The 26318-nt window shown below is 40.9% G+C and overlaps 1 protein-coding gene across 5 annotated transcripts in view; it reads left to right on the forward strand.

Moving 5' to 3' along the window:
* Nucleotides 1–375: 375 nt before the first annotated feature.
* DARS2 (aspartyl-tRNA synthetase 2, mitochondrial) overlaps nucleotides 376–26318 on the forward strand; it is a 28274-nt gene continuing 2331 nt past the window's right edge. Inside the window, exons 1-16 of one of the 5 annotated variants that reach the window (XM_047753187.1) lie at nucleotides 377–555; nucleotides 950–1110; nucleotides 1772–1871; nucleotides 4667–4733; nucleotides 7148–7249; nucleotides 7598–7693; nucleotides 8411–8534; nucleotides 10064–10110; nucleotides 11234–11340; nucleotides 13484–13553; nucleotides 14437–14616; nucleotides 16182–16289; nucleotides 17567–17629; nucleotides 20761–20913; nucleotides 23805–24023; nucleotides 24642–24752. In XM_047753187.1, the coding sequence (XP_047609143.1) occupies nucleotides 990–1110; nucleotides 1772–1871; nucleotides 4667–4733; nucleotides 7148–7249; nucleotides 7598–7693; nucleotides 8411–8534; nucleotides 10064–10110; nucleotides 11234–11340; nucleotides 13484–13553; nucleotides 14437–14616; nucleotides 16182–16289; nucleotides 17567–17629; nucleotides 20761–20913; nucleotides 23805–24023; nucleotides 24642–24752 (1668 nt within the window). In that variant the 5' untranslated portion in view covers nucleotides 377–555; nucleotides 950–989. Of the gene's footprint in view, nucleotides 1111–1771; nucleotides 1872–4666; nucleotides 4734–7147; nucleotides 7250–7597; nucleotides 7694–8410; nucleotides 8535–10063; nucleotides 10111–11233; nucleotides 11341–13483; nucleotides 13554–14436; nucleotides 14617–16181; nucleotides 16290–17566; nucleotides 17630–20760; nucleotides 20914–23804; nucleotides 24024–24641; nucleotides 24753–26318 lie in introns of all 5 variants that reach the window. The other 4 variants (XM_047753186.1, XM_047753189.1, XM_047753190.1 and 1 more) reach the window with 4 other exon arrangements.

Raw genomic sequence — 26318 nt, forward strand, 5'->3', positions numbered from 1 at the left:
GGAGTCGGCTGCTGCCCGCAGAGGCAGCGGGGCAAGAGACAGTGTGCGCCAACTCGCTTTCTCCACCTGAGCCTTCGGGGGCCAAGGCCAGCTCTGAAAAGCCGCCGTTGAGAAGCGGCAATTTAGTGTCAGCCGCCGCCTCTGTTTAAAATCGTTTCCCGACTCGCTCTGCGGCCGGACGCAGGACGTCTCCGTGGAGCCTATTCTAAGCCGGTGAAGCAACTCTGGTTCCCATTTTAACTGAGGGCACGGGGAACGCACTAAACATTGGTAACGTTCGCGCTCCGCACGTTACCACCGGCACGAAGCGTTCCTTCAAATTTCCGCCCATAGTGAAGATGGCGGAATCCCCCTGCTCTGATTGGTTGAATCCCTCCACTTATCTTGGCTGTTCGCTGGGTGTGTTAAGGGGTGCTTGGCTCTCAGCGGTGGAGTGTGTTGTTCGACCTCCAGTAACGTGTTAGACTTGCTTGCCTTCCTCTTTCTGAAGACCCGAGATCGGCCGTCAGGTTTGGGAGATTTGAAAAGCAAGACTGGGTTCTTGCCTGTTTTCAGGTTCTGCCTGCGGGGAACTTTCGGGGAAGCGTGGAAAGGAAGGGAAGGGCGTCCGCCTCCCGACTGACCCCTGCTCCCTGTGCATGGCTGCCGGGTCTCGCCATACGCTGCTATATGGAATCATTCGCTCGTCACTTCTGGCCGAAGCTTTCTTTGCTAATAGAAGTGGTAATGGATGCACTGAGAGGAGGGGGAAAGTCTTAAAAGGTCTTTCCCGTATTCAATTTTCCCAAAGGCCCCAAAGACTTTGCAAATTTATCTAATTTGCAGATAGGTGCACTTGAATGTTCAGCAGACAGGGGCTTAAATATTAAAGAGAACGTGAACTCCTAGCATTTTAAGGGATTTGTATGTATTCCAAAACTGACTTTTGACCACCATCCAACACCTGCAGCGTTTGATTCGTGAGCGTTTCGCCATCCTGCGGCTATAACATGTTCTGCTGGCTAAGTCGGATATTCAGGGGTTTATCCAGACCCACCGGAAGGACTACCCAGCCGTTCTGGGGTTTTCTCTCCCGAAGTCTGATACTGACTTCACAGAGGAGTATTCCAGGTGAATGCAGGAAAGCTTTGTCCGCTGAACAGCACTTCCTCCTGTTCTCTGTAGCCACAGTGCTTATTCCATTTATCCCCTAGTCTTGACTGGATAGCTTTATGTGCAGAAGCACATCATTCACTCTCTTGATTTCTTATGATGTAGTTTTCCTCCTGGAGTTTTAAAAAGACTAGAAAAGTAGTCACATGAATATAAGCTATTCATTTAGTTTTTATGTTGCGAATAAGAAGCCTAAAAAATTATTTTATACTTTAAATATGGTTTTCTAGTGTACAAGTGACTGTTTTCACTCCAGATTCATACTAAAGCTAGTTACTCTACTTCTGTAATTCCCAAGACCCTGTTTTGTTTGGGGAAGAAATGTGCACTATTATGAAGAGTGCATTTTGGGTCAGTGCAAATGCTGGGTGATAAAAAATATTTAGATTCCTTTTTTTATTATTAAAATATAGTTGACTTACAGTTGTGCCAAGGCAAAAATTTACATTAAGACAGTCACTTGGCTTTTGACACATGTATAGGTAAATTTCATAGTGGTTGATTACATTCTTTGTAAATTTCATCCATTAAGATAGGAATGATATGAACTGAAAGTATATTCTCAAACAATTTGCAAATAATGTACTTTTAATCTTCCTTTTTTTCTCTTTTTTTTAAGAACTCAGTAGCTTTGTTGCCCGAACCAACACTTGTGGAGAGTTGCGTTCATCTCACTTAGGCCAAGAAGTCACCTTGTGTGGATGGATTCAGTACCGCAGGTAGATAAAACAGTTTAAGAATACATGGTGATAGGAGTTCTGTCATGGCAAAGTGGTTAACAAATCCGACAAGAACCATGAGGTTGCGGGTTCGGTCCCTGCCCTTGCTCAGTGGGTTAAGGATCCATTGTTGCCACGAGCTGTGGTGTAGGTCGCAGACGCGGCTCGGATCCTGCATTGCTGTGGCCCTGGCGTAGGCTGGCAGCTACAGCTCTGATTAGATCCGTAGCCTGGGAACCTCCATATGCAGTGGGAGCAGCCCTAGAAAAGGCAAAAAGACCAAAAAAAAAAAAAAAAGAATACATGGTGATAAAAGTAACTGAACACTGGAGTTTCCTGTCATGGCTTAGCAGAAATGAATCCGACTAGGAACCATGAGGTTTCGGGTTCGATCCCTGGCCTCCATCAGTGGGTAAAGATCTGGTGTTACCCTGAGCTGTGGTGTAGGTCACAGACTGGGGTCAGATCCTGCATTGCTCTGGCTGTGGTGTAGGCCAGTGGCTCCGATTTGACTCCAGTCTGGGGACCTCCATATGCAGCAGGAGCAGCCCTAAAAAAGACAAAAAAAATAAATAAGTTACTGAACCCTGGGACCAATAATTGGGTAAGCTGTTAAGCATCAGTAGCATAAAAAAGCATTGTTTATGTTTAGGTAGAGAAAAAGCCTAAAAAGATGAAGAGTGATTCCTCAGTGGTAGAGCCCATTTGTTCATCTCTATATTACAAAGCATATTTGAGGGAGTTCTCTGATGGCCTAGTGGGATGAGGCTTCCGCACTCTCACTACTGTGGCTCTGGTTGCTGCTGTGCAGGCAGGGTAGGTTCAGTCCCTGGCCCAGGAATTCCCACATACTGCCTGTGTAGCAAAAAAGAAAAAAAAAGAGAGAGAACGTGAAATAAACACTGCAACTCTCATTCAAAAAAAAACAAAACATGGAGTTCCCGTCGTGGCTCAGTGGTTAACAAATCCGACTAGGAACCAAGAGGTTGCGGGTTCAATCCCTGGCCTTGCTCAGTGGCTTAAGGATCTGGAGTTGCCGTGAGCTGTGGTGTAGGTTGCAGAGATGGCTGGGGTCCTGCGTTGCTGTGGCTCTGGTGTAGGCCAGTGGCTATAGCTCCGATTTAACCCCTAGCCTGGGAACCTCCATATGCCGCGGGAGCGGCCCTAGAAAAGGCAAAAAGACAAAAAACAAACAAAAAAACATATTTGAATAATACATTAATTCACAGTGAAGAGATCCAAAATACATAGATTGTGTGAACTTCCTAAAGAATATGTCCCAAATGGGTGGCTATTTTACGCATACACTGAGTGACTTTTATCTCCTAAACTCAAAATCTGAGGAGGCTTTCTGTACTTCTTTCTGGTACTAAGAATAATGAGAGATAGAAAAAGGAAAAAAAGAAAATATGGAGTTCCCGTTGTGGCGCAGTGGTTAACGAATCTGACTAGGTTCGGGTTCGGTCCCTGCCCTTGCTCAGTGGGTTAACAATCCGGCTTTGCCATGAGCTGTGGTGTAGGTTGCAGAAGCGGCTCGGATCCCGCGTTGCTGTGGCTTTGGCGTAGGCCGGTGGCTACAGCTCCAATTCGACCCCTAGCCTGGGAACCTCCATATGCCGCGGGAGCGGCCCAAGAAATAGCTAAAAAAAAACGAAAAATATGGGAAAGATTGAATGCTAAAATGTTGGGATTTTGAGAGCCTTTTGGGGTTTTAGAAGTATTAAGTTAGTATTGGACCTTTTCTAGAAAATTTTATATGGTATCTTATTTTTAGGAAAAGAAAAGAGTTTATATTGCTGTACTTAAAAAGTGACCAATCAGATGCCTCTGATATCCTAAAATATTACCTTTGGACTTTAATATGGAAAGTTTCCATATTTAGTTAAATTTTCTTATAAAGACTTAAGCCAATACAATTTAAAAAATTTTTAAATCTGCCTTTTCATTAATAAGCCATCTGGATAGCATTAGTAAACTGTACAAACAGCTAATAATAAAAGTTGAAATTGTAAATTTGAAAAGTGGTATTTCGGAGTTCCCATTGTGGCTCAGCAGTAAAGAACCCAAACAGTATCCATGAGGATGCAGGTTCGATCCCTGGCCTTCTTCATTGGGTTAAAGATCTGCAACCCACTGGATCCCTCATTGGCTGTGGCTGTGGCGTAGGCGGGCAGCTGGAGCTCTGATTCAACCCCTATCCCAGGAACTTCCATATGCTTCAGGTGTGGCCCTAAAAAGAAAAAAAAAAAGTGTCATTTTCATTAATAAGCTACATAGATAACTGTACCAATATAGCTATGAAAGCATATTATTATTATAAAAAGGAACATGATAAATTGCTTGAGGTTTTTATTTGTTTGTTTTTTTGCCTGCTTAAATTTTGGTCTCATCTGACCTCTTTGCTCTCAGGAAACAGGTCAGCGGCACATAACCTAGGCTTGAGCAATCAGAACTTCTGCCCAGGTTGAGGGCCTTGAGAACGTAATGGAAAGCTCCAAGTGTAGTAGATATTCTGTAAAGCCATTGTGACAGTGGAGTTAAGAGCACAGCTGCATTAGGACAGCAGCTGTTCGTTAGCAACAGTGCTAAGGGCTTGTGTTCTCAGCTGCCTAGTTTCACTTGGTTCCTGCATATTTTCTGCGTATGGTTCTCCAGGCTTGTGGTTGATTCTTCTAAAATACTTCTAACTTTTAATAAATTTTTGCTTAAATTAGCCAGAGGAAAAAACTTTAAAACTAAATAAATTTTGGTCTTGAAGATTTCACCCTAATGTGTTCATTTTCTTAATTAATCAGGCAGAACATCTTCCTGGTCCTAAGAGATTTCCATGGACTTGTCCAAGTTGTCATTCCCCAGGATGAGGTAATAGAAGGTTCCTTCTGTTATCTGAAAGCCTCTTTGATGCTATGGTTGGAATAAGCTAAGCAAGCTGGATAAGTATGTTCGAGGTTTTAAATTAAGAAGTTTATTGTTAATGGAAATTAAAACTACCGTATGCAATATTAAGACAAATGACAAACTGGCGAAAAATATGTACAACTCATGTCACAGACAAAGAGCTAATTTCTCTACTATATAAAAGGCTACTCCAAATCAATTAAAAAAAAAAAAACTTTTTAAAGACCAGTGACCCAGTAGAAATGTGAATGCAGACCATGAGCATAAAATTTGTAGAAAAGAAAATACAAATAGCTATTTTCTATATGTCTATAGACATATGAATATATACCCAGCTTTACTCATAGATAGAGAAATGTGAATTGAAACTACACAGAATTGTTATTTTTGACAAACTAGATTGACAACATGCTGTGTTTGGGAAAACAAGTGCTCATACACTCCTGAAGGCATACCAGTTGAGCACTAGCTCTAATGGAAGGCAATTTGGCAATATCAAAATTATATATGCATATATCCTTTGAACCATTCATTCTACTTCTAGTCAGTTATCTCACAATTATCTTACACATAGGCTTAAATAGATGCAAAATATGCAAATAACAGTTATTCACTACTGGTGGGTTTTTGGTTTTTTTTGTTTTGTTTTTTTTTTGGCTATACCCACAGTATGCAGAAATTCCTAGCCCAGGAATCGAACCTCAGCCACAGCAGTGATAATGCCAAGTCCTTAACCACTAGGCCACCAGGGAACTGCCTGGATTATTTTTAATAGGAAAAAAAATTGGGAACAATCTAAATATTCCCCATTAAGAGAATGAACATTGTTACAAGCCAAAGAAAAAAGACTGAAGAAGTTCTTTCTGTGCTAAAAGGGAAAAAAGATCAAAGGTATATTGTTAAAGAACAGAATACGAAGAACATGTAGAGTGGTATTATCTGTATCAAAAAGAGCACATATGTGTTTATATTATGAAATGTCCCTGGAAGGACATATAACATAGGGTTATCTCTGGGAAGAGGAGGTTATCTTAGAGGTTATCTTAGAGGTTATCTCTGGGCTAGAGGACATAGGAGACTTTTCACTGTATATCTATTTGTACCCTTTGAATTTGAGTCATGTGAAGGTACTACCTGCTCAAAAAATAATTGCCATTAAATTTAGATAAAGAACTCTCATCATGCTTGTTGGGCAACATTGGTTTCTATTGTGGTGGTTTGTATAAATGCTTGAATGCCTGAAAGAAATAAGATTTACTCACCTCATATGTTTGAAGTAAGTAAAGTGCCATGGATTATCTGTCAGGGATCAGGATGCAGAAATGAGCATAGCTAACCAGAACTCTTTTACTTTGGACTCCATTATTACTATTGGATTTAATTACCCCTAAATCTAACTCTGGAGACAGTTGCCTTTAAAGTATGTGGGGGAGTTCCCGTTGTGGCTCAGCGGTAACGAACTCAACTAGTATTCATGAGGACGCCGATTTGATCCCAGTCCTCGCTCAGTGGGTTAAGGATCTGGCATTGCCATGAGCTGTAATGTAGGTCACATATGCAGCTTGGATCTGGCATTGCTGTGGTTATGGTAGAGGCCGGCAGCTACAGCTCCAATTCACCCCTTAGCCTGGGAACTTCCATGTGCCTCAGGTGCGGCCCTAAAAAGAAAAGAAAAGTATGTGGATTTGTTGCATTAATCATTCTTCTCCTTATTTTCCTTTAAGTAAGAAAGTTTTAAATTCTTAACTAATAGTTTTTCTTGCTGTATGGAGTCAAAGAGGGATACGGGGAGTTCCCTGGTGGCTCAGTGAGTAAAAGATCTGGTGTTGTCACTACTGTGGCTCTGGTTACAACTGTGAGGAGGGTTTGATCCCTGGCCTGGGAATTTCCCCATGCCATGAATGCACTCCCAAATCCACCCCCAAAAAAGTGGGAATAGAATTTACAAATTCTTTTTTTTTTTTTTTTTGGTCTTTTTGCTATTTCCTGGGCCGCTCCCGTGGCATATGGAGGTTCCCAGGCTAGGGGTCCAATCGGAGCTGTAGCCACCGGCCCACACCAGAGCCACAGCAACACAGGATCCGAGCCGCGTCTGCGACCTACACCACAGCTCACAGCAACGCCGGATCGTTAACCCACTGAGCAAGGGCAGGGACCGAATCCTCAACCTCATGGTTCCTAGTCGGATTCGTTAACCACTGTGCCACGACGGGAACTCCAGAATTTAGCAAATTCTTTAATAAAGTCATCAAGGGTAGCCCCAGTATGTATGGCAATTAAGCTTATGCATATTAACAGTTTTCTAAGTCATAATCTGCAGTTGCTATAGAGTCCTTTAAGTTCGTTTGCTGAAAATGTTTTCCTCTCTTATTCTATAGTCAGCTGCTTCTGTGAGGAGAATTTTATGTGAAGCACCTGTGGAATCGGTGGTTCAAGTGTCTGGAACAGTAATTTCCCGACCTCCAGGACAAGAGAATCCAGTTAGTAATTTATAAACTATTTAAATTTTACCTCTGTATATGCCTACTGTCTGTCAACACCTTCAGACAACAGAGAATGAGTGTCTGTGAGATATATGACACCAAAGCTCTGTAGGGTCTACAGATGAACTTACAACTTTAAGAAATTTCACTACAAACATAAATGTCTATGGAAATAGATGTTTGTTAAAACATCAGCTACAAATATGCATAGGAATGTCAAAGTCATACACAGATGTTTTTGTTTAAGCACCTGCACAAGTAAATGCTTATGTTTTATAAATATTCACTGTGTACACATCCTGATGAGTGCTTTTTAAAATAAGTCTTTTTCTCTTTCTCTTTAAGAAAATGCCAACAGGTGAGATTGAAATCAAAGTTAAAACAGCTAAACTTCTGAACTCCTGCAAGAAGCTACCCTTTGAAATTAAGGACTTTGTGAAGGTGCCATCCTCTGTTATTAATAAAATAGAGTATCTAGAAAATGGTGATAACCAGTAAAGTGTTATCAGAGTTTTATAAAGTTTAACTTCTATAAAATTAAGCATTTTTATAGCTGTATTATGAATCATTCTTGAACTGTTCTTAAATAGCAACAGATCAGTAAGCTGTTGCACTTCCTAAATACTTAGAATGTTTTTTCAGACCACTTGAAACATGGTTGTCTTTAAGACTTAGGTGTTACTTTGTTTATATTTTTTTGTTGCTATTGTTTTACATTTTGAAAGAAAATTTATGTCTGTCCTAGAAATGGCCAGATGGGGAGTTCTCTTGTGGCTCAGTGGAAAAAAGTCTTACTAATATCCATCAGGACACAGGTTCGATCCCTGGCCTTACTCAGTGGGTTAAGGATCCAGCGTTGCCATGAGCTGTGGTGTAGGTTGCAAACTCAGCTCGGATCTCGTCTTGCTGTGGCTGTATTGTAGGCCAGTAGCTATAGCTTTGATTTGACCCCTAGCCTAGGGAACTCCACATGATGTGAATTCGGCCCTAAAAAGCAAAAAAAAAAAAGTAAAATTGGTACTAGTAACAAGGCTAAGGATAGAGCTAAAGTTTTTGAGAACTCACAATCTGTATCTAGATTAATGTCTTTAATATCAGAGTATATCTTTTTAATAGTTGAAAAATTTTTAAACATAAAAAATCTTCAAATTTGTTTAGAAAACGGAGACTCTTCGTTTGCAGTATCGCTACTTAGACTTGCGTGGTGCCCAAATGCAATATAACCTGCGACTGAGGTCCCAGATGGTCATGAAAATGCGGGAATATCTCTGTAATCTGCATGGTAAGGGAAATGCCTAGATGTTCTTTGGAGATTTTTCATCTGTTATATTCAGCAGTTTCACTGTACCCTCTCCTTAGCCTCATTGGGTCATATGTTGCTAGAGGTCTGAAATTCATTTAATGTATAAAGCAGTTTTTGAACAAACATTCATTTTCAAGTGTTTTGTCCTAGAGCATAATTTAGTAACATAAAGCACAATTTAGTTCCATACTGAGTCACAAGTATAGCCTTTTAAAAGTGATATTGGAGTTCCTATTGTGGCTCAGCAGAAATGAACCCGACTAGTATCCATGAGGATGTGGGTTCGATCCCTGGCCTTTTTCCGTGGGTTAAGGATCTGGTCTTGCCACAAGCTGTGGTATATATAGGTCACAGACCTGCCTCGGATCTGGCACTGCTGTGGCTGTGGCGTAGGCTAACAGCTGCAGCTCTGATTTGATCCCTAGCCTGGGAACTTACGTATGCCACAGATGCAGCCCTTAAAAACAAAAGAAAAAAAAAGTGACATTGCCTGTTACATTGTCTAAGTATTTCCACCTTCACTATTGAAGGTGGACCAGACCTTTCGTTGTTATCTATAAGTTTTCTTAATTCTTCACCATGCTAGTACATCATTTGTTGGAAACTCAGAAATGTAATTGGACTGTTGGGAATTCAGAAACCTAGACTCTTCAGGTAGTTCCCATCATGGCTTAGCAGAAATGATCTGACTAGCATCCATGAAGATGCAGCATGTTCAATCCCTGGCCTTGCATAGTGAGTTAAGGATCTGGCATTGCTGTGAGCTATAGTGTAGGTCACAGATGTGTCTTGGATCTGGCATTGCTGTGACTGTGGGGTAGGCTGGCAGCTATAGCTCTGATTCAACCCCTAGCCTGGGAACATCCATATGCCACTGGTATGGCCCTAAAAAAAAATATGAAAGAAAGAAACCTAGACTTTTCAATCAGTCCTGCGATTTTTTTTTGTCTTTTTTAGGGCCTTATCCACAGCATATGGAGGTTCGCAGGCTAGGGGTGGAACTGGAGCTATAGTCACTGGCCTATACCACAGCCCCAGCAACACAGTGTCCAAGTAGCATCTGTGACCTGCACCACAGCTCACAGCAATGCCAGATCCTAAACCCTCTGAGAGAGGCCAGGGACTGAACCTCCGTCTTCATGGATACTAGTCAGATTCATTTCCACTGAGTTACAAGAGGAACTCCAGTCCTGGGTTTTCTTAATGCTGTATTTGTATTATTTTTGCTGTGCCAGCAGAACATGTAGAAAATCAGAACAGCTCAGTAGACAAGAATCCATCAAACAGAATGATTTCATGACCAAAGTGTCAACTTTATGAAGAGGATAGGATTTTATGAAAATCTTCGGTTTCCTTCCAGGATTTGTGGAAACCAGCATCAATGTGCTTGGTTACTTATTTCAGTCAAAATTCCTAATTAGAAGGTAGCCTCAGATTTGTTGAACTATACTATAGATTTCATATTTGACAAATTCCTTTCTATTTAATTCTGGTATTTCTCTCTTTAGGGTTTGTGGATATAGAAACACCAACATTGTTTAAGAGGACTCCAGGGGTAAGTATATTCCTTAATCAGCCTACTAATAATTTCCTATTGGTGTATGAAACTGGACCACTTTGCTTTTATATTCCCTTAGTTGTATTTCTTTTATTTATTTTATTGGCTAAGAATGATCACATTAACTAGGTATTAAGAATTGGCCAAATTACATGGGTCAGTATTTTGCCTCAGAATCCTTTAAACCTATAGTTTTCTTTCCACTGAGGTTTATAGCTATAAATCAATAATGAATTGATTCCTTAAAAATAAATTTCTAGAGTTCCCATCATGACTCAGCAGTAATGAACCCTACTGGTATTCATGAGGATTTGGGTTCGATCACTGGCCCCACTCAGTGGGGTAAAGGATCCAGTATTGCCCTGAGCTTCGGTGTAGGTCACAGAAGCAGCGTGGATCTGGTATTTCTGTGGCTGTGGTGTAGGCCGGTGGCTACAGCTCTGATTTGACCCCTAGCTTGGGAACTTCCATATGCCATGTACAGCTCTAAAAAGACAATAAATAAATAAATAAATAAATTCCTGTTCATTATGAACTGACATTTTTAAACATCAATATTTATACAGTCTATGGACTAAGTAAAACTATAGTTTGAATTTGGAAAAGCGGGAGTTCCCATCGTGGTGCAGCAGAAACGAATCCAACTAGGAACCATGAGGTTGTGGGTTCGATCCCTGGGCTCGCTCAGTGGGTTACTGATCCAGCGTTGCTCAGATATGGCATTGCTGTGGCTCTGGCATAGGCCGGCAGCAACAGCTCTGATTAGACCCTTAGCCTGGGAACCTCCGTATGCCTCGGGTGTGGCCCTAAAAAAAAAAAAAAAGAAAGAAAGAAAGAAAAAAGAAAAGCGGTTAGGAATTACTTGAATAGGAATTGATGAACAAAATCGAGAGTTCATTTCAACAAGCATATATCTAATTCTTACTACATATAAACATTATTTAAAGCCTACTGTGTACAAGCCTTTGAGGGACTAAAGGTTGAGCAAGAAATGATCTCTTTCATTGTGAGAAATTTACTCTTTAGTTGATTTCATTGATGAGCTGAACTATTGACTTCTACCACCTCTTGGATTTGTTTTTTTAATGATATATCTGCTCTCCCTCTTTCTCATTCAAAGGGTGCAAAAGAGTTTGTAGTACCATCCAGGGAACCTGGAAAGTTTTATTCTCTCCCTCAGAGTCCTCAGCAGTTTAAGCAGCTTCTAATGGTTGGTGGTCTAGACAGGTGAGCTTTCTTTGTGCTAGCAGTGGTCAGAAAAGGAAAAGAAGGGGGGAAGGAAACACAAAATTGTCTATAATCTCTTAAAGGAAGGTTAAAAAATGTATGAGAGGTTTGGAAAATACTGGTAAAATGCCCTAAAAATGTGTAATTATTATGTAAAGATTTATTGGGTGGCCACCACATACAAAGCTCTATGCTAGTAGATGGGAAAGGGGATTAAAAACAAAAAGAACAGGTTTTGCTCTCAAGGAGTTAACAAATCTAGTAAAACAAAATAGGATAATAAAACCAACTGTGACATAAACAAAAATAAGTATGTTGAAAATTGCAAACTTGTTACATTAAGAGGTTTGAGGAATTCCCTTCATGTCTCAGTGGTTAACGATCCCAACTAGGATCTGTGAGGATGTAGGTTCGATCCCTGGCCTTGCTCAGTGGGTTAAGGATCTGGCGTTGCCATGAGCTGTGGTGTAGCTCACAGACACCGCAGGTGCGGCCCTAAAATACAAAAAAAAAAAAAGAGAGAGAGAGGTTCAAAATTACATTGTTTTGGAAAATGTCAAAAAATTTATGAGCAAGGCCTTCTGGGGCAAAGCTGCATTTCAGGAGATGAAAATGAGAGTTTTGTTTTGTTTTTAGGGCCGAACCTGCAGCATGTGGAAGTTCCCAAGCTAGGGGTTGACTCCAAGCTGCAGCCCACGACCTATACCACAGCCAAAGTAATGCCAGATCCTAGCTACATCTGTGACCTACATCACAGCTCACTGCAACGCTGGATCCCCCACCCAAAGAGCAAGGCGAGGGACTGAACCTTCATCCTCATGGATACTAGTCAGGTTCATTTAAAAAATGAGAGTTAAAATGGCATAGCACAGGAAAGCTCAAGTGTACTCATGGAGCAGTGAATATTTCAGTTTGGCTGATGCAAAAGAGTATGTGTTAAGAAACATGGTCTTGGAGTTCCCGTCGTGGCGCAGTGGTTAACGAATCCGACTAGGAACCATGAGGTTGAGGGTTCGATCCCTGCCCTTGCTCAGTGGGTTAACGATCCGGCTTTGCCATGAGCTGTGGTGTAGGTTGCAGAAGCGGCTCGGATCCCGCGTTGCTGTGGCTTTGGCGTAGGCCGGTGGCTACAGCTCTGATTCGACCCCTAGCCTGGGAACCTCCATATGCCGTGGGAGCGGCCCAAGAAATAGCAAAAGACAAAAAAAAAAAAGAAAGAAAGAAACATGGTCTAGGAGTTCCTGTCATGCTGCAGTGGAAGCAAATCTGACTAGGAACCATGAAGTTGTGGGTTCGGTTCCTGGCCTTGATCAGTACCTTGTGGTCTAGGTCACAGACACGGCTTGGGTCTGATGTTGTTGTGGCTATGGCATAGGCCAGCAGCTGTATCTCTGATTGGACCCCTAGCCTGGGAACCTCCATATGCCTTGGGTGTGGCCCTAAAAAGAAAAAAAATAAAAAAGATGAAGCATGGACTAGAGTTCCCTTGTGGCTCAGAAGGTTAAGGATCCAGTGTTGTCACTGAAGTGGCTCTGGTTACAGCTGTGGTGCGGTTTTGATCCCTGGCCCAGGAACTTCCCATGCCTTGGGCACAGCAAAAAATAAAGAAACATAGACTGCCTTGCATGTCGGTCTAACACAAATATCCAAAGGTGCCACCGTATATTTTTTTTTACTTTTTTAGGGCCACACATACAGCATATGGAAGTTCCCAGGCTAGGGGTCAGATCAGAACTGCAGCAGCTGGCCTATACAGAAGCTACAGCAGGATCCCAGCTGCATCTTCAACCTACACTATAGCTCATGGCAATGCCGGGATACTTAATCCACTGAGCAAGGCTAGGGATTAAACCCACATCCTCATGGATACTAGTCAGGTTCACTTCTGCTGAGCCACAAGGGAACTCCACCATTGTATATTTTTAAAACAACATATAGAGGAGTCGACTTCTCAATGGTCAACTATATCATATATTAGGGGTCAACTATATCAGATTAGATTAGGATATCATAAAGAATTTTGAAATTCCTATGTCTTTTAGGTATCATTAATTGTATTAATGTACATTGCCAGGAACGTTGGGGAGAAAGTGTATGTATCTTCCTAGAATCATGACTCAATTAATGCAATTTTTAAATTTAGATATTTTCAGATTGCCCGTTGTTATCGAGATGAAGGTTCAAGACCAGACAGACAACCCGAGTTTACCCAGGTACTGAGTTATATTCATTTGTCTCTTACTGATTCAGCCTAGCTACAGCCAAGTATGTCAAAATCAGGACAGAAATTATATGTACTTTCTTGTCACTATATTTTATCCATCAGATATTTAATTAAACTAACCAGTTGAGGCACTAATTACAAAGAATATGGTTATCAACTAAGGAATGACAGTGGTTCCTACAATGCTTTAATGGTCATGATATTATCCAATTTTGGGGGATTTTTGTTTGTTGGGGTTTTTTTGGCTGCACTCACAGCATATGGATGTTCCCCATCAAGGGATTGAGTCTGATCTCCAACTATGGCAACACCAGATCCTTAATCCACAGTGCTGGGCCAGAGATCCAATCTGTGCTGCCACAGAGACAACACCAGATCCTTGCCCCACTGTGCTACAATGGGAACTCCTGATTAAGTTCTTAAAACAAATCTTTCTAAGCACTAAGAACCAGCAATTCTGTATGTTGATTTAATCTATGTATCTAGTCAAAATCATGGAAGCTATTATGATTTAGTTTCTGTATGATATTGTATTAATCAGTGTGGTGAAGCAAAAAACCATAAGCTTTGGAGTTGGATAGACCTGAGATCAATGTAGTTTAACTATATACATCAGGGAAGTTACTTAGCCTCTCTGAGCCGTAAGCCATGAGATAGTCATGGGAACTAAACAAGTTGATGTATGTAAACCATTAGCACAGTGCCTGACATAAAGCATATATAAGAACATTTAACCTGCTCCCTCATGTATTATTAGATATTCATGTGCAAAATCCTATGGTAACTTGAAACCAAAGAAATATATAAATACACATGTACACATTAATATCGTGGCTGTTCTAGTTAGTTTCCATATGTTGTTTTGGTTTCAGATTGACATAGAGATGTCTTTTGTAGACCAGACTGGGATTCAGAGTCTAATTGAGGGTTTGCTCCAGTATTCGTGGCCCAGTGACAAAGATCCTGTGGTAGTTCCTTTTCCTTCTATGACCTTTGCCGAGGCATTGGCCAGCTATGGAACTGATAAACCTGACACTCGCTTTGGAATGAAGGTACCTTTCTTCACTTTGAGGACCGTGCCCCCAAAGAGTCCTGTAATCTATCAAACTATTTTGATGTTTACAACCAGTTACACACACTATCCTATCATATTTTTTCTTGTTACCTTAGCTTGTTACTTTCGTTGTTACCAAGCTATAGCAAGAGAGACTAAAGGTGTGTTAGCATCACAATATCTTTTCTCTGTTGTTTTCCAAAATCTATTTCCAAGAGCAAGTTTCTTGCTATAAAGTTTTTATTGCTGACTTTATTGTCTGTTATATAGACATGAATGGTAACTTGAAAGGAAAAAAAAAAACTGTGCTTTCCTCTTGAATTCTTTTGTTTGTTTGTTTGTTTTTTTCTAGGGCTGCACCCGAGGCATATGGAGGTTCCCAGGCTAGGGGTCGAATAAGAGCTGTAGCTGCTGGCCTGCGCCAGAGCCACAGCAACACGGGATCCAAGCCGTGTCTGTGACCCACACCACAGCGCACAGCAACGCTGGATCCTTAACCCACTGAGTGAGGCCAGGGATCAAACCTGCAACCTCCTGGTTCCTAGTTGGATTCGTTAACCACTGAGCCACAACGAGAACTCCCTTGAATTCTTTAGCTAAGGCACTTGGAAGGCAAATGATTAAGAGTTCTTTATTCTTCTTCCCTGCTCTATAAAGAGTTCAAACATAAATGGAAATGTTTATTCACATTAAGATTCATATTAAGATCTGTGCATACTGAACTAAGGGTAAGAATAAAGGTGGAGCAGTTTCCCTTAGCAAGACACTTATTATCTCTAAGAGAGCAATAGCTCTTCATCGCTATAATGCTGGTGACATTTCTATATTTCAGTTCTCAATGAAAATTCTTTAGAAATTGAGTGCTGCCTGGTCCAGAAATAGGCAATAATCAATTCTTAGAATGAAAAATTATAACACAAAAAGTCATAACTGCCTACTTACAGCAGCCAACATAACTACTCCTTGTTTCTTCTTTTGTAACATGGAATAGTGGTTCTTAAGCCAGATTGCTTAAGCTAAATACTGACTCTGCCACTTACTAGCTGTGTCATCTTAGGCAAGTCATTTCTTTCTCTATGCCTTGGTTTCCTCATCTGTTAAACGGGGATAATAAAAGGGTGTACATCATACTTGTGTTGCACAGATGAGATGAATTATTACTAATGAATTATACATTACTACATTAACTCTTGTCATGGTGCCCAGCCCGTGGTAAACACTCTATGAATGTAGTCTATACATGTTAACAAGATCCACACTCCTTTTTAAAATCTTGTTTGTGGAGTTCCCATCATGGCTCGGTGGTTAACAGAATCCAACTAGGAACCATGAGGTTGCCGTGAGTTGTGGTGTAGGTCACAGACGCAGCTCAGATCCCGTGTTGCTGTGGCCATGGCGTAGGTTGGTGGCTACGGCTCTGATTAGACCCCTAGCCTGGGAACCTCCATATGCCTCGGGTGTGGCCCTAGAAAAGACAAAAATAAAATAAAATCTTATTTGTAAAATGTTTTGAGATAAAAATTACTTCACATTTAATTACTGTTTTTGTTATCCATTTTCTAGATTGTAGATATCAGTGATATGTTCAGAAGAACAGAGATTGGTTATCTTCAAGATGTACTTAGTAAACCCCAAGGAACCATCAAAGCCATGTGTGTCCCTGAAGGAGCAGTAAGTGGAGTACAATTCTATATTTTCTCTAAAATATAAATGAGAAGTAAATATGTTCAACATTGGCACATTTAAACTTCAGAAAGAAAAAAATCTCTTTAACTAAATATAAAAATAAGTATTTTCAGATAAAATCTAACAATTTTTCTAAACTATAAGTAGAAAACAATAAAACTTTATGAATATCAAGGTCTAGAGCCTTTTTTTTTTTTCCTTTTAAATAAAATGCTGTTAAAGTACTCCTGTACTTCATTTGGGGTTATTTCCACCAGTGGCTATAAAATAGTATTCATATTCTATCTCCAGCCTCAGCTTGTCCAGTGGCTTTCAGCCACATTTCAGCTCCAGTATAGCCTTGGCATATTGGTTCTTGGTTTTCGAAGCTCTGGGGTCTACTGCTTTAAAAACAAGGGAAAAGAGGTGGAGCTATGAAAACCAAAAAAGGGGGAAATGAGGGTAAGAGAGAGAGAATGGTTGGGCTGGATAAGCATTGACTTTTAAGTAATGGGATGTGTCCATTTTCTGTTAGCATACCTGCTTTGAAAACAGTTTAATAAGAGGATTTCCAAAAATGTTTTGAATAAGACTACCATTTTGAAAGACTCATTTGGATATATAAGCATATTAATATATTTTAAATGGGGATAAGAGTTCAGTCTCATTACCTTTTTTTCACTTCATATGTTCAGTGGGCAGTAATTTGCTATCCATACTCTAGTCCAGATATAATGAATATGTTCAGATAAGCTCAGTATAACATATATTGCTTATTATTTTGATTTACCCCCAATTTGAGTATAACCATCCTTACTCAAGTAGATCATAAGGACTGCAGGGTCATTAACTATGTTTTTATCTTTTTATATCTCTCATACCTATTAAGGGCACCCTGAGTATTAGTGTCTTAAAAAGATATTTAGAAAAAGTAAGATATAAAGAATTTTAAGGGACCTGAAACAATCAAATTCTGAATCCTCTTACTGATATTAAAGTTATTTTATTTTTCTTAGTTCATTTGCGAAGATTCATTTTCAACATTTATCCTGCATATTATATATACATTGTCTTCTGTATATAGTACTTTCACAGTGATTTCCAATGAGACTTGCATAATTTGAAAAAAATAGGCCCTGTAACAAGCTTTAAAATTTTGTCATTTATCAGTATAAATTTTCCTTGAATCCTACTGTTGTGACAGAAATACACAAAATATATCTGTATCCCATTTGTTATTATAAACATGTTTATGGAGCTCACTGTTTATTTTCTTTTATCAGAAATACTTAAAAAGGAAAGACATAGAGTCCATTAGAAAATTTGCAGCTGACCATTTTAATCAGGTAAGGAGTTAATTAGAGCAGGTTTTTTCCTTTCTTTTAGAGATTCAATAGTTGTGGTTTTGTTTTGTGGAGTTTTTTGGTTTATTTTTTGTTGTTGTTTTGTTTTGTTTTGCCTTTTAGGGCCACACCGGCAGTATATGGAGATTCCCAGGCTAGGGTTCTAATCAGAGCTATCTATAGCTGCGACCTATACCACCGCTCACGGCAACACTGGATCCTTAACCCACTGAGCAAGTCTGGGGATTGCACCTGAAACCTCATGGTTCCTAGTCAGATTCATTTCCACTGCGCCACGATGGGAACTCTGAGATTCAATAGTTTTAATAATTGCTTAAGCTCTTACAATAACGTAAGTTTTGAGGGTCTTATATTTTAGATCATTCTACTGTTCTTTTTCTTTTTCTTTTTCTTTTTTTTTTTGGCCGCCCCATGGCAAATGGAGTTCCCGGGCCAGGGATCAGATCTGAGCTGAAGTTGTAACCTACACCACAGCTGCAGCAATGTCGGATCCTTAACCCACTGTGCTGGGCCAGGGATTGAACCTGTGTACCAGTACTACAGAGGCAACAGCACGGATCCCATTGTGCCACAGCGGAAACTCCTTTTTTTTTTTTTTTAAATGTTTTAATTATTTTTTATTTTTTGGCTGTACCCACAGCATATGGAAGTTCCTAGGCCAGGCATAGAATATGAGCCACAGCAGTGACCTACACCACAGCTACAGCAATTCTAGGTCCTTAACCCACTGCACCAGGCCAGGGATGGAACTGAGCTGCCATAGAGACAATGCTGGATCCTTAACCTGCCGTGCCACAGCAGGAACTCCTCTTCTTTTTATTTTTAAAGTTAATCTTACCCCTGGGTATAACTGCAAGACTGCAACTTCATTGAATATACCATTAATCAGAATGTGAAAGTTCAACTATAGCCTTTTAAAATAAACAATGGTAGTTTGATGCAACTAGGAAAATAAATAGAGCCCCATTGCCCAAGGTTTAAATGAAGCATGGAAGGTATGAATGAAAGCCTGTATTAATCTCCCATTTCCTTTTTAAAATTCTGAGTACACTTCTGACAGACACACTTTGTGCTTGGCCTGCTGAATGAATGGCAGAACTGAAATAGGAGCAGGAGCAGGAAATAGACATTCTCACACTGTCACTGGAAGTGTAAACTCCCTCAGCTGTTTTAGAATCACTAACTTTGAAAATAGTCATCCTTTTTGAGTCAGTACTTTTCTATACTTTAAAGAAAGGATCTCAGACATGAGGACATTTTTGCTTGTCACTGCATCTGTAACAGGAATAAAATGAAACCATATAGGAGAGATTTAATAAATTAAGATAGAATTAAAGGAATAAATATTCAAGTTTCTTTTTAAAACTTGTCTCCTAAAAGCTGAAATATAGGAAAAATGTTCAGTTTATAATGATTTGTAAGAAAAGGAGAATATAGAATTATATATTCACATTTTTTTGTTGTTTAATCTGGATCTTCTTTTTTCTTTTGGTCTTTTTAGGGCCATACCTGTGGCATATGGAGGTTCCAAGGCTAGGGGTTAAATCAGAGCTGTAGCCACTGGCCTGCACCATGGCCACAGCAATGTGGGGTCTGAGCCATGTCTACAACCTACACCACAGCTCATGGCGATGCAGGATCCCTAACCCACTGAGCGAGGCCAGGGGTTGAACTCAGGTCCTCATGGATTCTAGTCAGGTTCCTTAACCTCTGAGCCATGACAGGAACTCTCTTTTTTAATGCTATAGTTTCTTCATCGTGTAGTCACTGTTAACTGTGTGTGTGTGTATATTTTAGCTCCGCCAGTGGGGCATATAGAAATCCCCAGGCTAGGGGTTGAATCAGAGCTACAGCTGCCAGCCTACACCACAGCCATAGCAAAACCAGATCCAAGCCACATCTGGAACCAAGACCACAGCTTGTGGCAACACCAGATCCTTAACCTAAGCAGGGCCAGGGATCAAACCCACATTCTCATGGATACTAGTCCAGTTCGTTTCCACTGAGGCACAAGGGGAACTCCAAATTGTACATATTTAAAAGAATGAGGCATTTAAAGGAGTTCTCTGGTGGCCTAGTGGTTAAGGATCTAGCACTATCACTGCTGTGGCTCCAGTTGCTACTATGGTGAGGGTTTGATCTCTAACCCGGGAACTTCTGCATGCTGTAGCTGTGACCAAAAAAAAAAAAAAGACATTTAAAAAGCTGTTTAGGAGTTCCCGTCATGGTTCGATGGTTAACGAATCTGACTGGGAACCATGGAGTTGCCGGTTCGATCCCTGGCCTCACTCAGTGGGTTAGGTATCCTGCTGTGGTGTGGGTCGCAGACGCGGCTCAGATCCGCATTGCTGTGACTGTGGTGTAGGCTGGCAGCTACAGCTCCAATTAGACCCCTGGCCTGGGAACCTCCATATGCTGTGGGTGCGGCCCTTGAAAAGACAAAAAAAAAAAAAAAGCTGTTTAAAGGGGCTTTCGAAAATGGTTAGGTTTAGCTTCAGGTGAGCTGCAAGACATTTGGCTGTTACCCTGGGGACCTGAGCCTCTGTAAGAGCCCTGTACCCCTCTAGGATTTTGCAGAGTAAATCAGTTCTTTCTTGGGCTCTAGACCAGAGTTTCCTACATCTTGCTTCTTTGATCATTCCTATTCTATTCCTGTATACCCGCCTTCATTCCTTTTTTTTTTTTTTTTCTTTCTAGGGCCACCCCTGTGGCTTATGGAAGTTCCCATGCTATGGGTCAAATTAGAGCTGCAGCTGTAGGCCTACACCATAGTCACAGCAAGGCCAGCTCCAAGCCACATCTGTGACCTATGTTGCAACTGGCAGCAATGCTAGATCCTTAGCCCATGAGGCCAGGGATTGAATCCACATCCTCATGGATACTAGTCAGGTTCTTAACATGTTGAGCCACAACAGGAACTCCTTTTTTTTTTTTTTTTTTTTTGTAAGATTACTTTGTAGATTCCTTTAGTATCATTTTGAAGGACTTTAGGGAGGGAAGAGAGATAATCTCATGTAGGTTATTTTCTTTTGGAAACAGGAAATCTTTGTACTGCAAAAAAATACATCAACTCACTTTTTAAAAATATGAATTAGTCTTTTTCTTTATCACAGGAAGTCTTACCTGTATTCCTGAAAGCCAACAGAAACTGGAATTCTCTACTTGCTAAATTCATAACGGAAGAGCAAGGATTAGGACTAATCCGACTACTGGAGATCCAAGAGGAGGATGTGGTCCTGGTAACTGCTGGAGAGCACAAGAAAGCAGTAAGAAAAATAACCTCTAGGCATCTGTGCTATTGATGCTGAATGATGCCTGTCTTTTCCTGTGTGTATAGTACATATTTGAAATTGCCTTTTAATTTCATAACATGAAGTTGCTCTGCTTTTCAGCATTTTATAATACACTGTATAAAAACTAGTTTTTTTCATCAACTACCAACTTCTGTTGGCACTGCTCACACGTTATTAGATCTGCTCTGATTAGGAGGGTCACTTAGGTAGAGGACTATTGGTATTCATTATATGACTATAAAATTTTTTTCATTTTCAGGTTTTACAAGTACAAAAAGTTGTAGTCCCAAACTTTTGTACATAATGCATTCCTGAAAATGTGGAGGAACAGGGCTGCTAGAGGGCTGCTGAGCTGACAGACATCCCTGGCTCTACCTAGTTAATGCAGGACCCATTTTCCTCAGGAAGAACTGCTGCCATGCACTGGCTAAATCACATTCTTCAGGAGACCTTTGGAAGACTGGATTTTGCTTTAGAGAGCATTGTAAAATATATAAAGTGTAAAATATAAAAGTCAAACATGACTACTGAAAATACACTGTAAAGGTCAAGCATGATAAAAATTCACTCTTGCACTAAAGTATAATAGGATCTCTTTTTGTGTCTGATTAGTACTTTATCAAGTTCATTCTTTTAAGTTATGTTGACATTGTGCTTATTTTCTTCCAAAGGGAAATGTTTCAGGGTTCAGCTACAAAGCTAAACGTAATCTACTGTCCTTCCCTTTCCCTGCAAGCTTAGAGTGAAGAAAGCTATTTAATTATATGTTTTTTGATATTCTGGTCATCTTTTTTTTCTTTTTTAGGGCCATACCTGCAGCATATGGAGGTTCCCAGTCTAGGAGTCAAATCGGAGCCAAATCTTCAACCTACACCACAGCTCGTGGCAATGCTGGATCCTTAACCCAATGAGCAAGGGCAGAGATCAAACCTGCATCCTCATGGATACTAGTTGGGTTTTAACCAGCTGGGCCACAATGGGAACTCCTGGTCATCTTTTTTAAACGAATTCATTTATCATCATCATTATTTTTTAATACAAGTCGTGAGCCAGGACTATAAAATTTGCTGGAGGAGAATTTCCCTGGTGGCCTAGAAGTTAAGGATGTTGTCACTGCCATGGCTTGGGTCACTGCTGTGGCATGGGTTCAGTCCCTGACCCAGGAACTTCTATATGCCTTGGGTGCAGCCAAAAAAAAAAAAGTGCTGGGGCATGCACCAGTTAATTACAAATTTTACTGTTGATGCATTTCTTTAAAAAAAAAAAACAAACAACACTTGGAATTTTTGTATTATATAAAAATCCTGCTCCAAACTCATTTGGCTATTAAACTTTACCCCGGTATGAACTGAAACTGCTCCTGTTCTCTTCTCAGGAAGGCATTGCAGTAATTTCTGCTGGGACTTCCTTGAGAGAATGCTAGAAACCAAACTTATAAGGAATGACATTAGCATTCTGAATGTCACAGTGCAGGTGCCTTATGTGGATATCTAAGTGTCAAATAGAATAGGCTACAGAGTGACACCCTGTGCATGTCTCCAGGCATGTCTTCGGTTCTAACTGCCCTTTCTCAGGGATGGCCCTCTGTATCATAGAGCACTCTCTATCTGCCTAGCACTGTTCTAAGTAGCTGGTGTATATTAACTCATTTAATCTTTGTGTCAACCCTATTGAGGGAAATACTAATACTGCTACCATTTTAAAAGGTAAGAAAACAGAGGCATGGAGGTTAAGAATTTTTTCATACTCACGTAGTTAGAAGATAGAGGCCAGATTTCTTTTTTGTTTGTTTGTTTGTTTTTTGGGGCCACACCTGTGGCATATGGAAGCTCCAAGGCTAGGGGTCAAATTGCAGCTGCCAACCTATACCACAGCCACGCCAGATTTGTGCCATGTTTTCAACCTACACCACAGCTCACATCAACACCAGATCCTTAACCCACTGATCGAGGTCAGGGATCTAACCTGCAGCCTCACGGATGCTAATTGGGTTCTTAACCCTCTGAGCCACAATAGGAACTCCAGGAGCCAGATTTCTAACCTACAAAGTCTAGTTCCAAAAGTCACACTCTTAAAGTAAACTATAATCTGGAGTTCCCATCATGGCTCAGCAGTTAAAAAACTTGACTAGGATCCATGAGGACGAGAGTTTGATCCTTGGCCTTGCTCAGTGGGTTAAGGATCTGCTGTTCCCATGAGCTGTGGTGTAGGTCACAGACATGGCTTGGATCCTGAGTTGCTGTGGCTGTGGCTGTGGTGTAGGCCTGCAGCTAACAGCTCTGATTTGACCCCTCACCTGGGAACCTCCATATGCTGAGGGTGTAGCCCTAAAAAGGGAGCCCTGGGAAGCCCTTAAAAAAAAAAAAAATGTAAGCGATAATCCATACTGCCTCTCTAATAATAGCCAAAATTATTGACCATTAACTATGTGCCAGGGTCTCATTACATCCTCACCACAACCCTTTGGGAACAGTAAGGAAATAATAATCCTAGTAACTGCTGTTCATATACCTTACAGATCTTATCTGACAGATATTTTTATCTCCATTTTACTATGGGAAAAGGTGCAGAGAAGTTAGTTAGTAGCCATACTGAGATACAGACCCAAGTTAATCAAGCTCATACCTGTGCTCTCAGTTACTGTATTTTCAGATACTCTCCAAGTCTGCTGAGTCTGAAATCATTTTCAGTCATGTCCCAGTCAGATCATCCTCAGCTCTTTCTGTCCTGAGAGGCTATGAGTGTCTCATCTGTAAATTGGTTAATCCTTTCTCAGAGAAAGGCCTGGCTTTAGAATCCATGTTGTCATTTGGTGCCTACTCTGTCACAGCAGTTAACTCAACATTTTTGTCTTCTGTTTGCAGTGCTCTTTATTGGGAAAATTACGACTAGAATGTGCTGATCTTCTAGAAGCAAGAGGAGTGGTGCTTCGTGACCCAGCTCTGTTCTCTTTCCTTTGGGTGGTGGATTTCCCCCTCTTCTTTCCCAAGGAGGAACATCCTCAAGAGCTGGAGTCAGCCCACCACCCATTTACTGCTCCCCATCCCAGTGACATCCACCTCCTCTACACTGAGCCCCAAAAGGTACCATATCTAGACTTCCAAATTAAAAGGAAATGTGGAAATAAAAGCAGAGGAGTTCCTGGAGTTCCCATCATGGCTCAGTGGTTAATGAACCTGACCAGTAACCCTGAGGTTGCACATTCGATCCCTGGCCTCGATCAGTAGGTTAAGGATCCAGCGTTGCAGTCAGCTGTGGTGTAGGTCGCAGATGTGGCTTCGATCCCACGTTGCTGTGGCTGTGGTGTAGGTTGGCAGCTGTAGCTCCGATTTGACCCATAGCCTGGGAACTCCATATGCCCTGGGTGCGGCCCTAAAAACACAAAAAGACAAAAAAAAAACAAGAAGAAAAAGCAGAGGAGTTCCAGTAGTGCTTTAGTGTGTATGAACCCAATTAGTATCCATGAGGATGCAGTCTATCCCTGGCCTCACTCAGTGGGTTAAAGGATCTGGGGGTTGCCATGAGTTGTGGCATAGGCTGGCAGCTGCAGCTCCAATTCAACCCCCAGCTGGGGAATTCCATAGGCCCCAGGTGTGGCCCTAAAAAGCAAAAAAACAAAACAAAACAAAACAAACAAACAACAAATAAAGAAAAGAAAACCATTAATTTCCTCTGACATAAAGGTTCTTTGACTCTTCTAGGTCCGTAGCCAACACTATGACTTGGTTTTAAATGGCAGTGAGGTAGGAGGTGGTTCTATCCGAATTCATAATGCCGAACTACAGCGTTACATCCTGGCAGCAGTACTAAAGGTAACATCATCTTCCAACCTAGACTTTTTTCAAACCATAGTATTTGTCTGTTTTGATAAAATTTGTTATGAATGGAGGATTTATTAGATATAGAATATCAGCTTATTTCTCTACCTTTAGTGTAAGACTTTGAAAATTAAATGATAATAATAGGTGTTCTTTAGTGCTTATTATATGCCAGGCACTGTTTAAGTACCTTATATGCATGGACACATTTAGTCCTTTTTAGTTTGTTTGTTTTTTTTTTAGCCACACCTGCAGCATGAGGAAGTTCCCAGACCAGGGATTGAACCCACGCCACAGCAGTGATAACACCAGATCCTTAACCTGCTGCACCATGAAGGGAACTCCTTCACAGTTCTTTTTTTTTTTTTTTTTTTTTGTCTTTTTAGTGCTGCATGGCTTTGGGGGGTGAGAGTAAGCCTGGACTATCTGGAGCAGAGGAGAGGGCAGTCATGTCTTCCCTGGGGAGAGCAGTTCTAGGGAGCAACACTTAGCCTTGAGGCAATGATGGAGAAAGCAATGAGAAAAATATAGTTTCAGTAATTTTTTTTTTTTTTTGCTTTTTGGAGCTGAACCCGAAGAATATGGAAGTGCCCAGGCTAGGGGTCGAATTGGAGCTACAGCTGATGGCCTATGCCGCAGCCACAGTAACGCGGGATCCAAGCCACCTCTGTGACCTCTACCACAACTCACAGCAATGTCAGATCCTTAACCCACAAAGTGAAGCCAGGGATTAAACCCACATCCTCATGGATACTAGCTGGGTTCATTACCGCTGAACCATAGTGGGAATTCCCACACAGTTACTTTTTAAATAAAGACCTTTATTGTACCCATTTTAAAGATAAGAAACTGAGGCAAATTAATTAATTGCCCAAAGTCACACAGGACAGAAGTACACAGAGCAAGGATTCAAATCTAGGTGGGGGGCTCTTGAGCCCAAGCTCCCACCCTCCTAACTTCTGTAATGCTCAAAAAAAGGAGTCTGATAGAGTTCCTGTCTTGGCACAGCAGAAACAAATCCAACTAGGAACCATGAGGTTACAGGTTTGATCCCTGGCCTTGCTCAGTGGGTTAAGGATCCGGCGTTGCTGTGAGCTGTGGTGTAGGTTGCAGACTTGGCTCGAACCTGGCGTTGCTGTGGCTGTGGTGTAGGCTGGTGGCTATAGCTACAGCTCCAATTCATCCCCTAGCCTGGAAACCTCTATATGCTGCGCTTGCAGCCCTAAAAGGACAGAAAAGACAAAAAAAAAAAAAGAATGTTTCGAAGTCTCTTAACTTTTCTCCTCCCAAGTCAACGCCCCTAACCATCAGTTTCCCAGCCTCTGTTGGGTTTTTTCTTTTCCCCCCATTCCTTTGTCAAGCTTATCAACATGTCAGAGAGAATACATTGCTTTCTTTTCTTCCTTACATACCAGTGGTCCTCAGCCCTGCTGCATATTAGAACAGAATTGCCTGGAAAACATTAAACACTAAAAAACAAAACCACTCACTGCTTCTCACCAGTCCAATTAAATGAAACACTATAGATGTGAGGCGTGGATATTTGTTGCTGATGGGACT

Source organism: Phacochoerus africanus, chromosome 11, assembly GCF_016906955.1.
Source record: "Phacochoerus africanus isolate WHEZ1 chromosome 11, ROS_Pafr_v1, whole genome shotgun sequence".
NCBI lineage: Eukaryota > Metazoa > Chordata > Mammalia > Artiodactyla > Suidae > Phacochoerus > Phacochoerus africanus.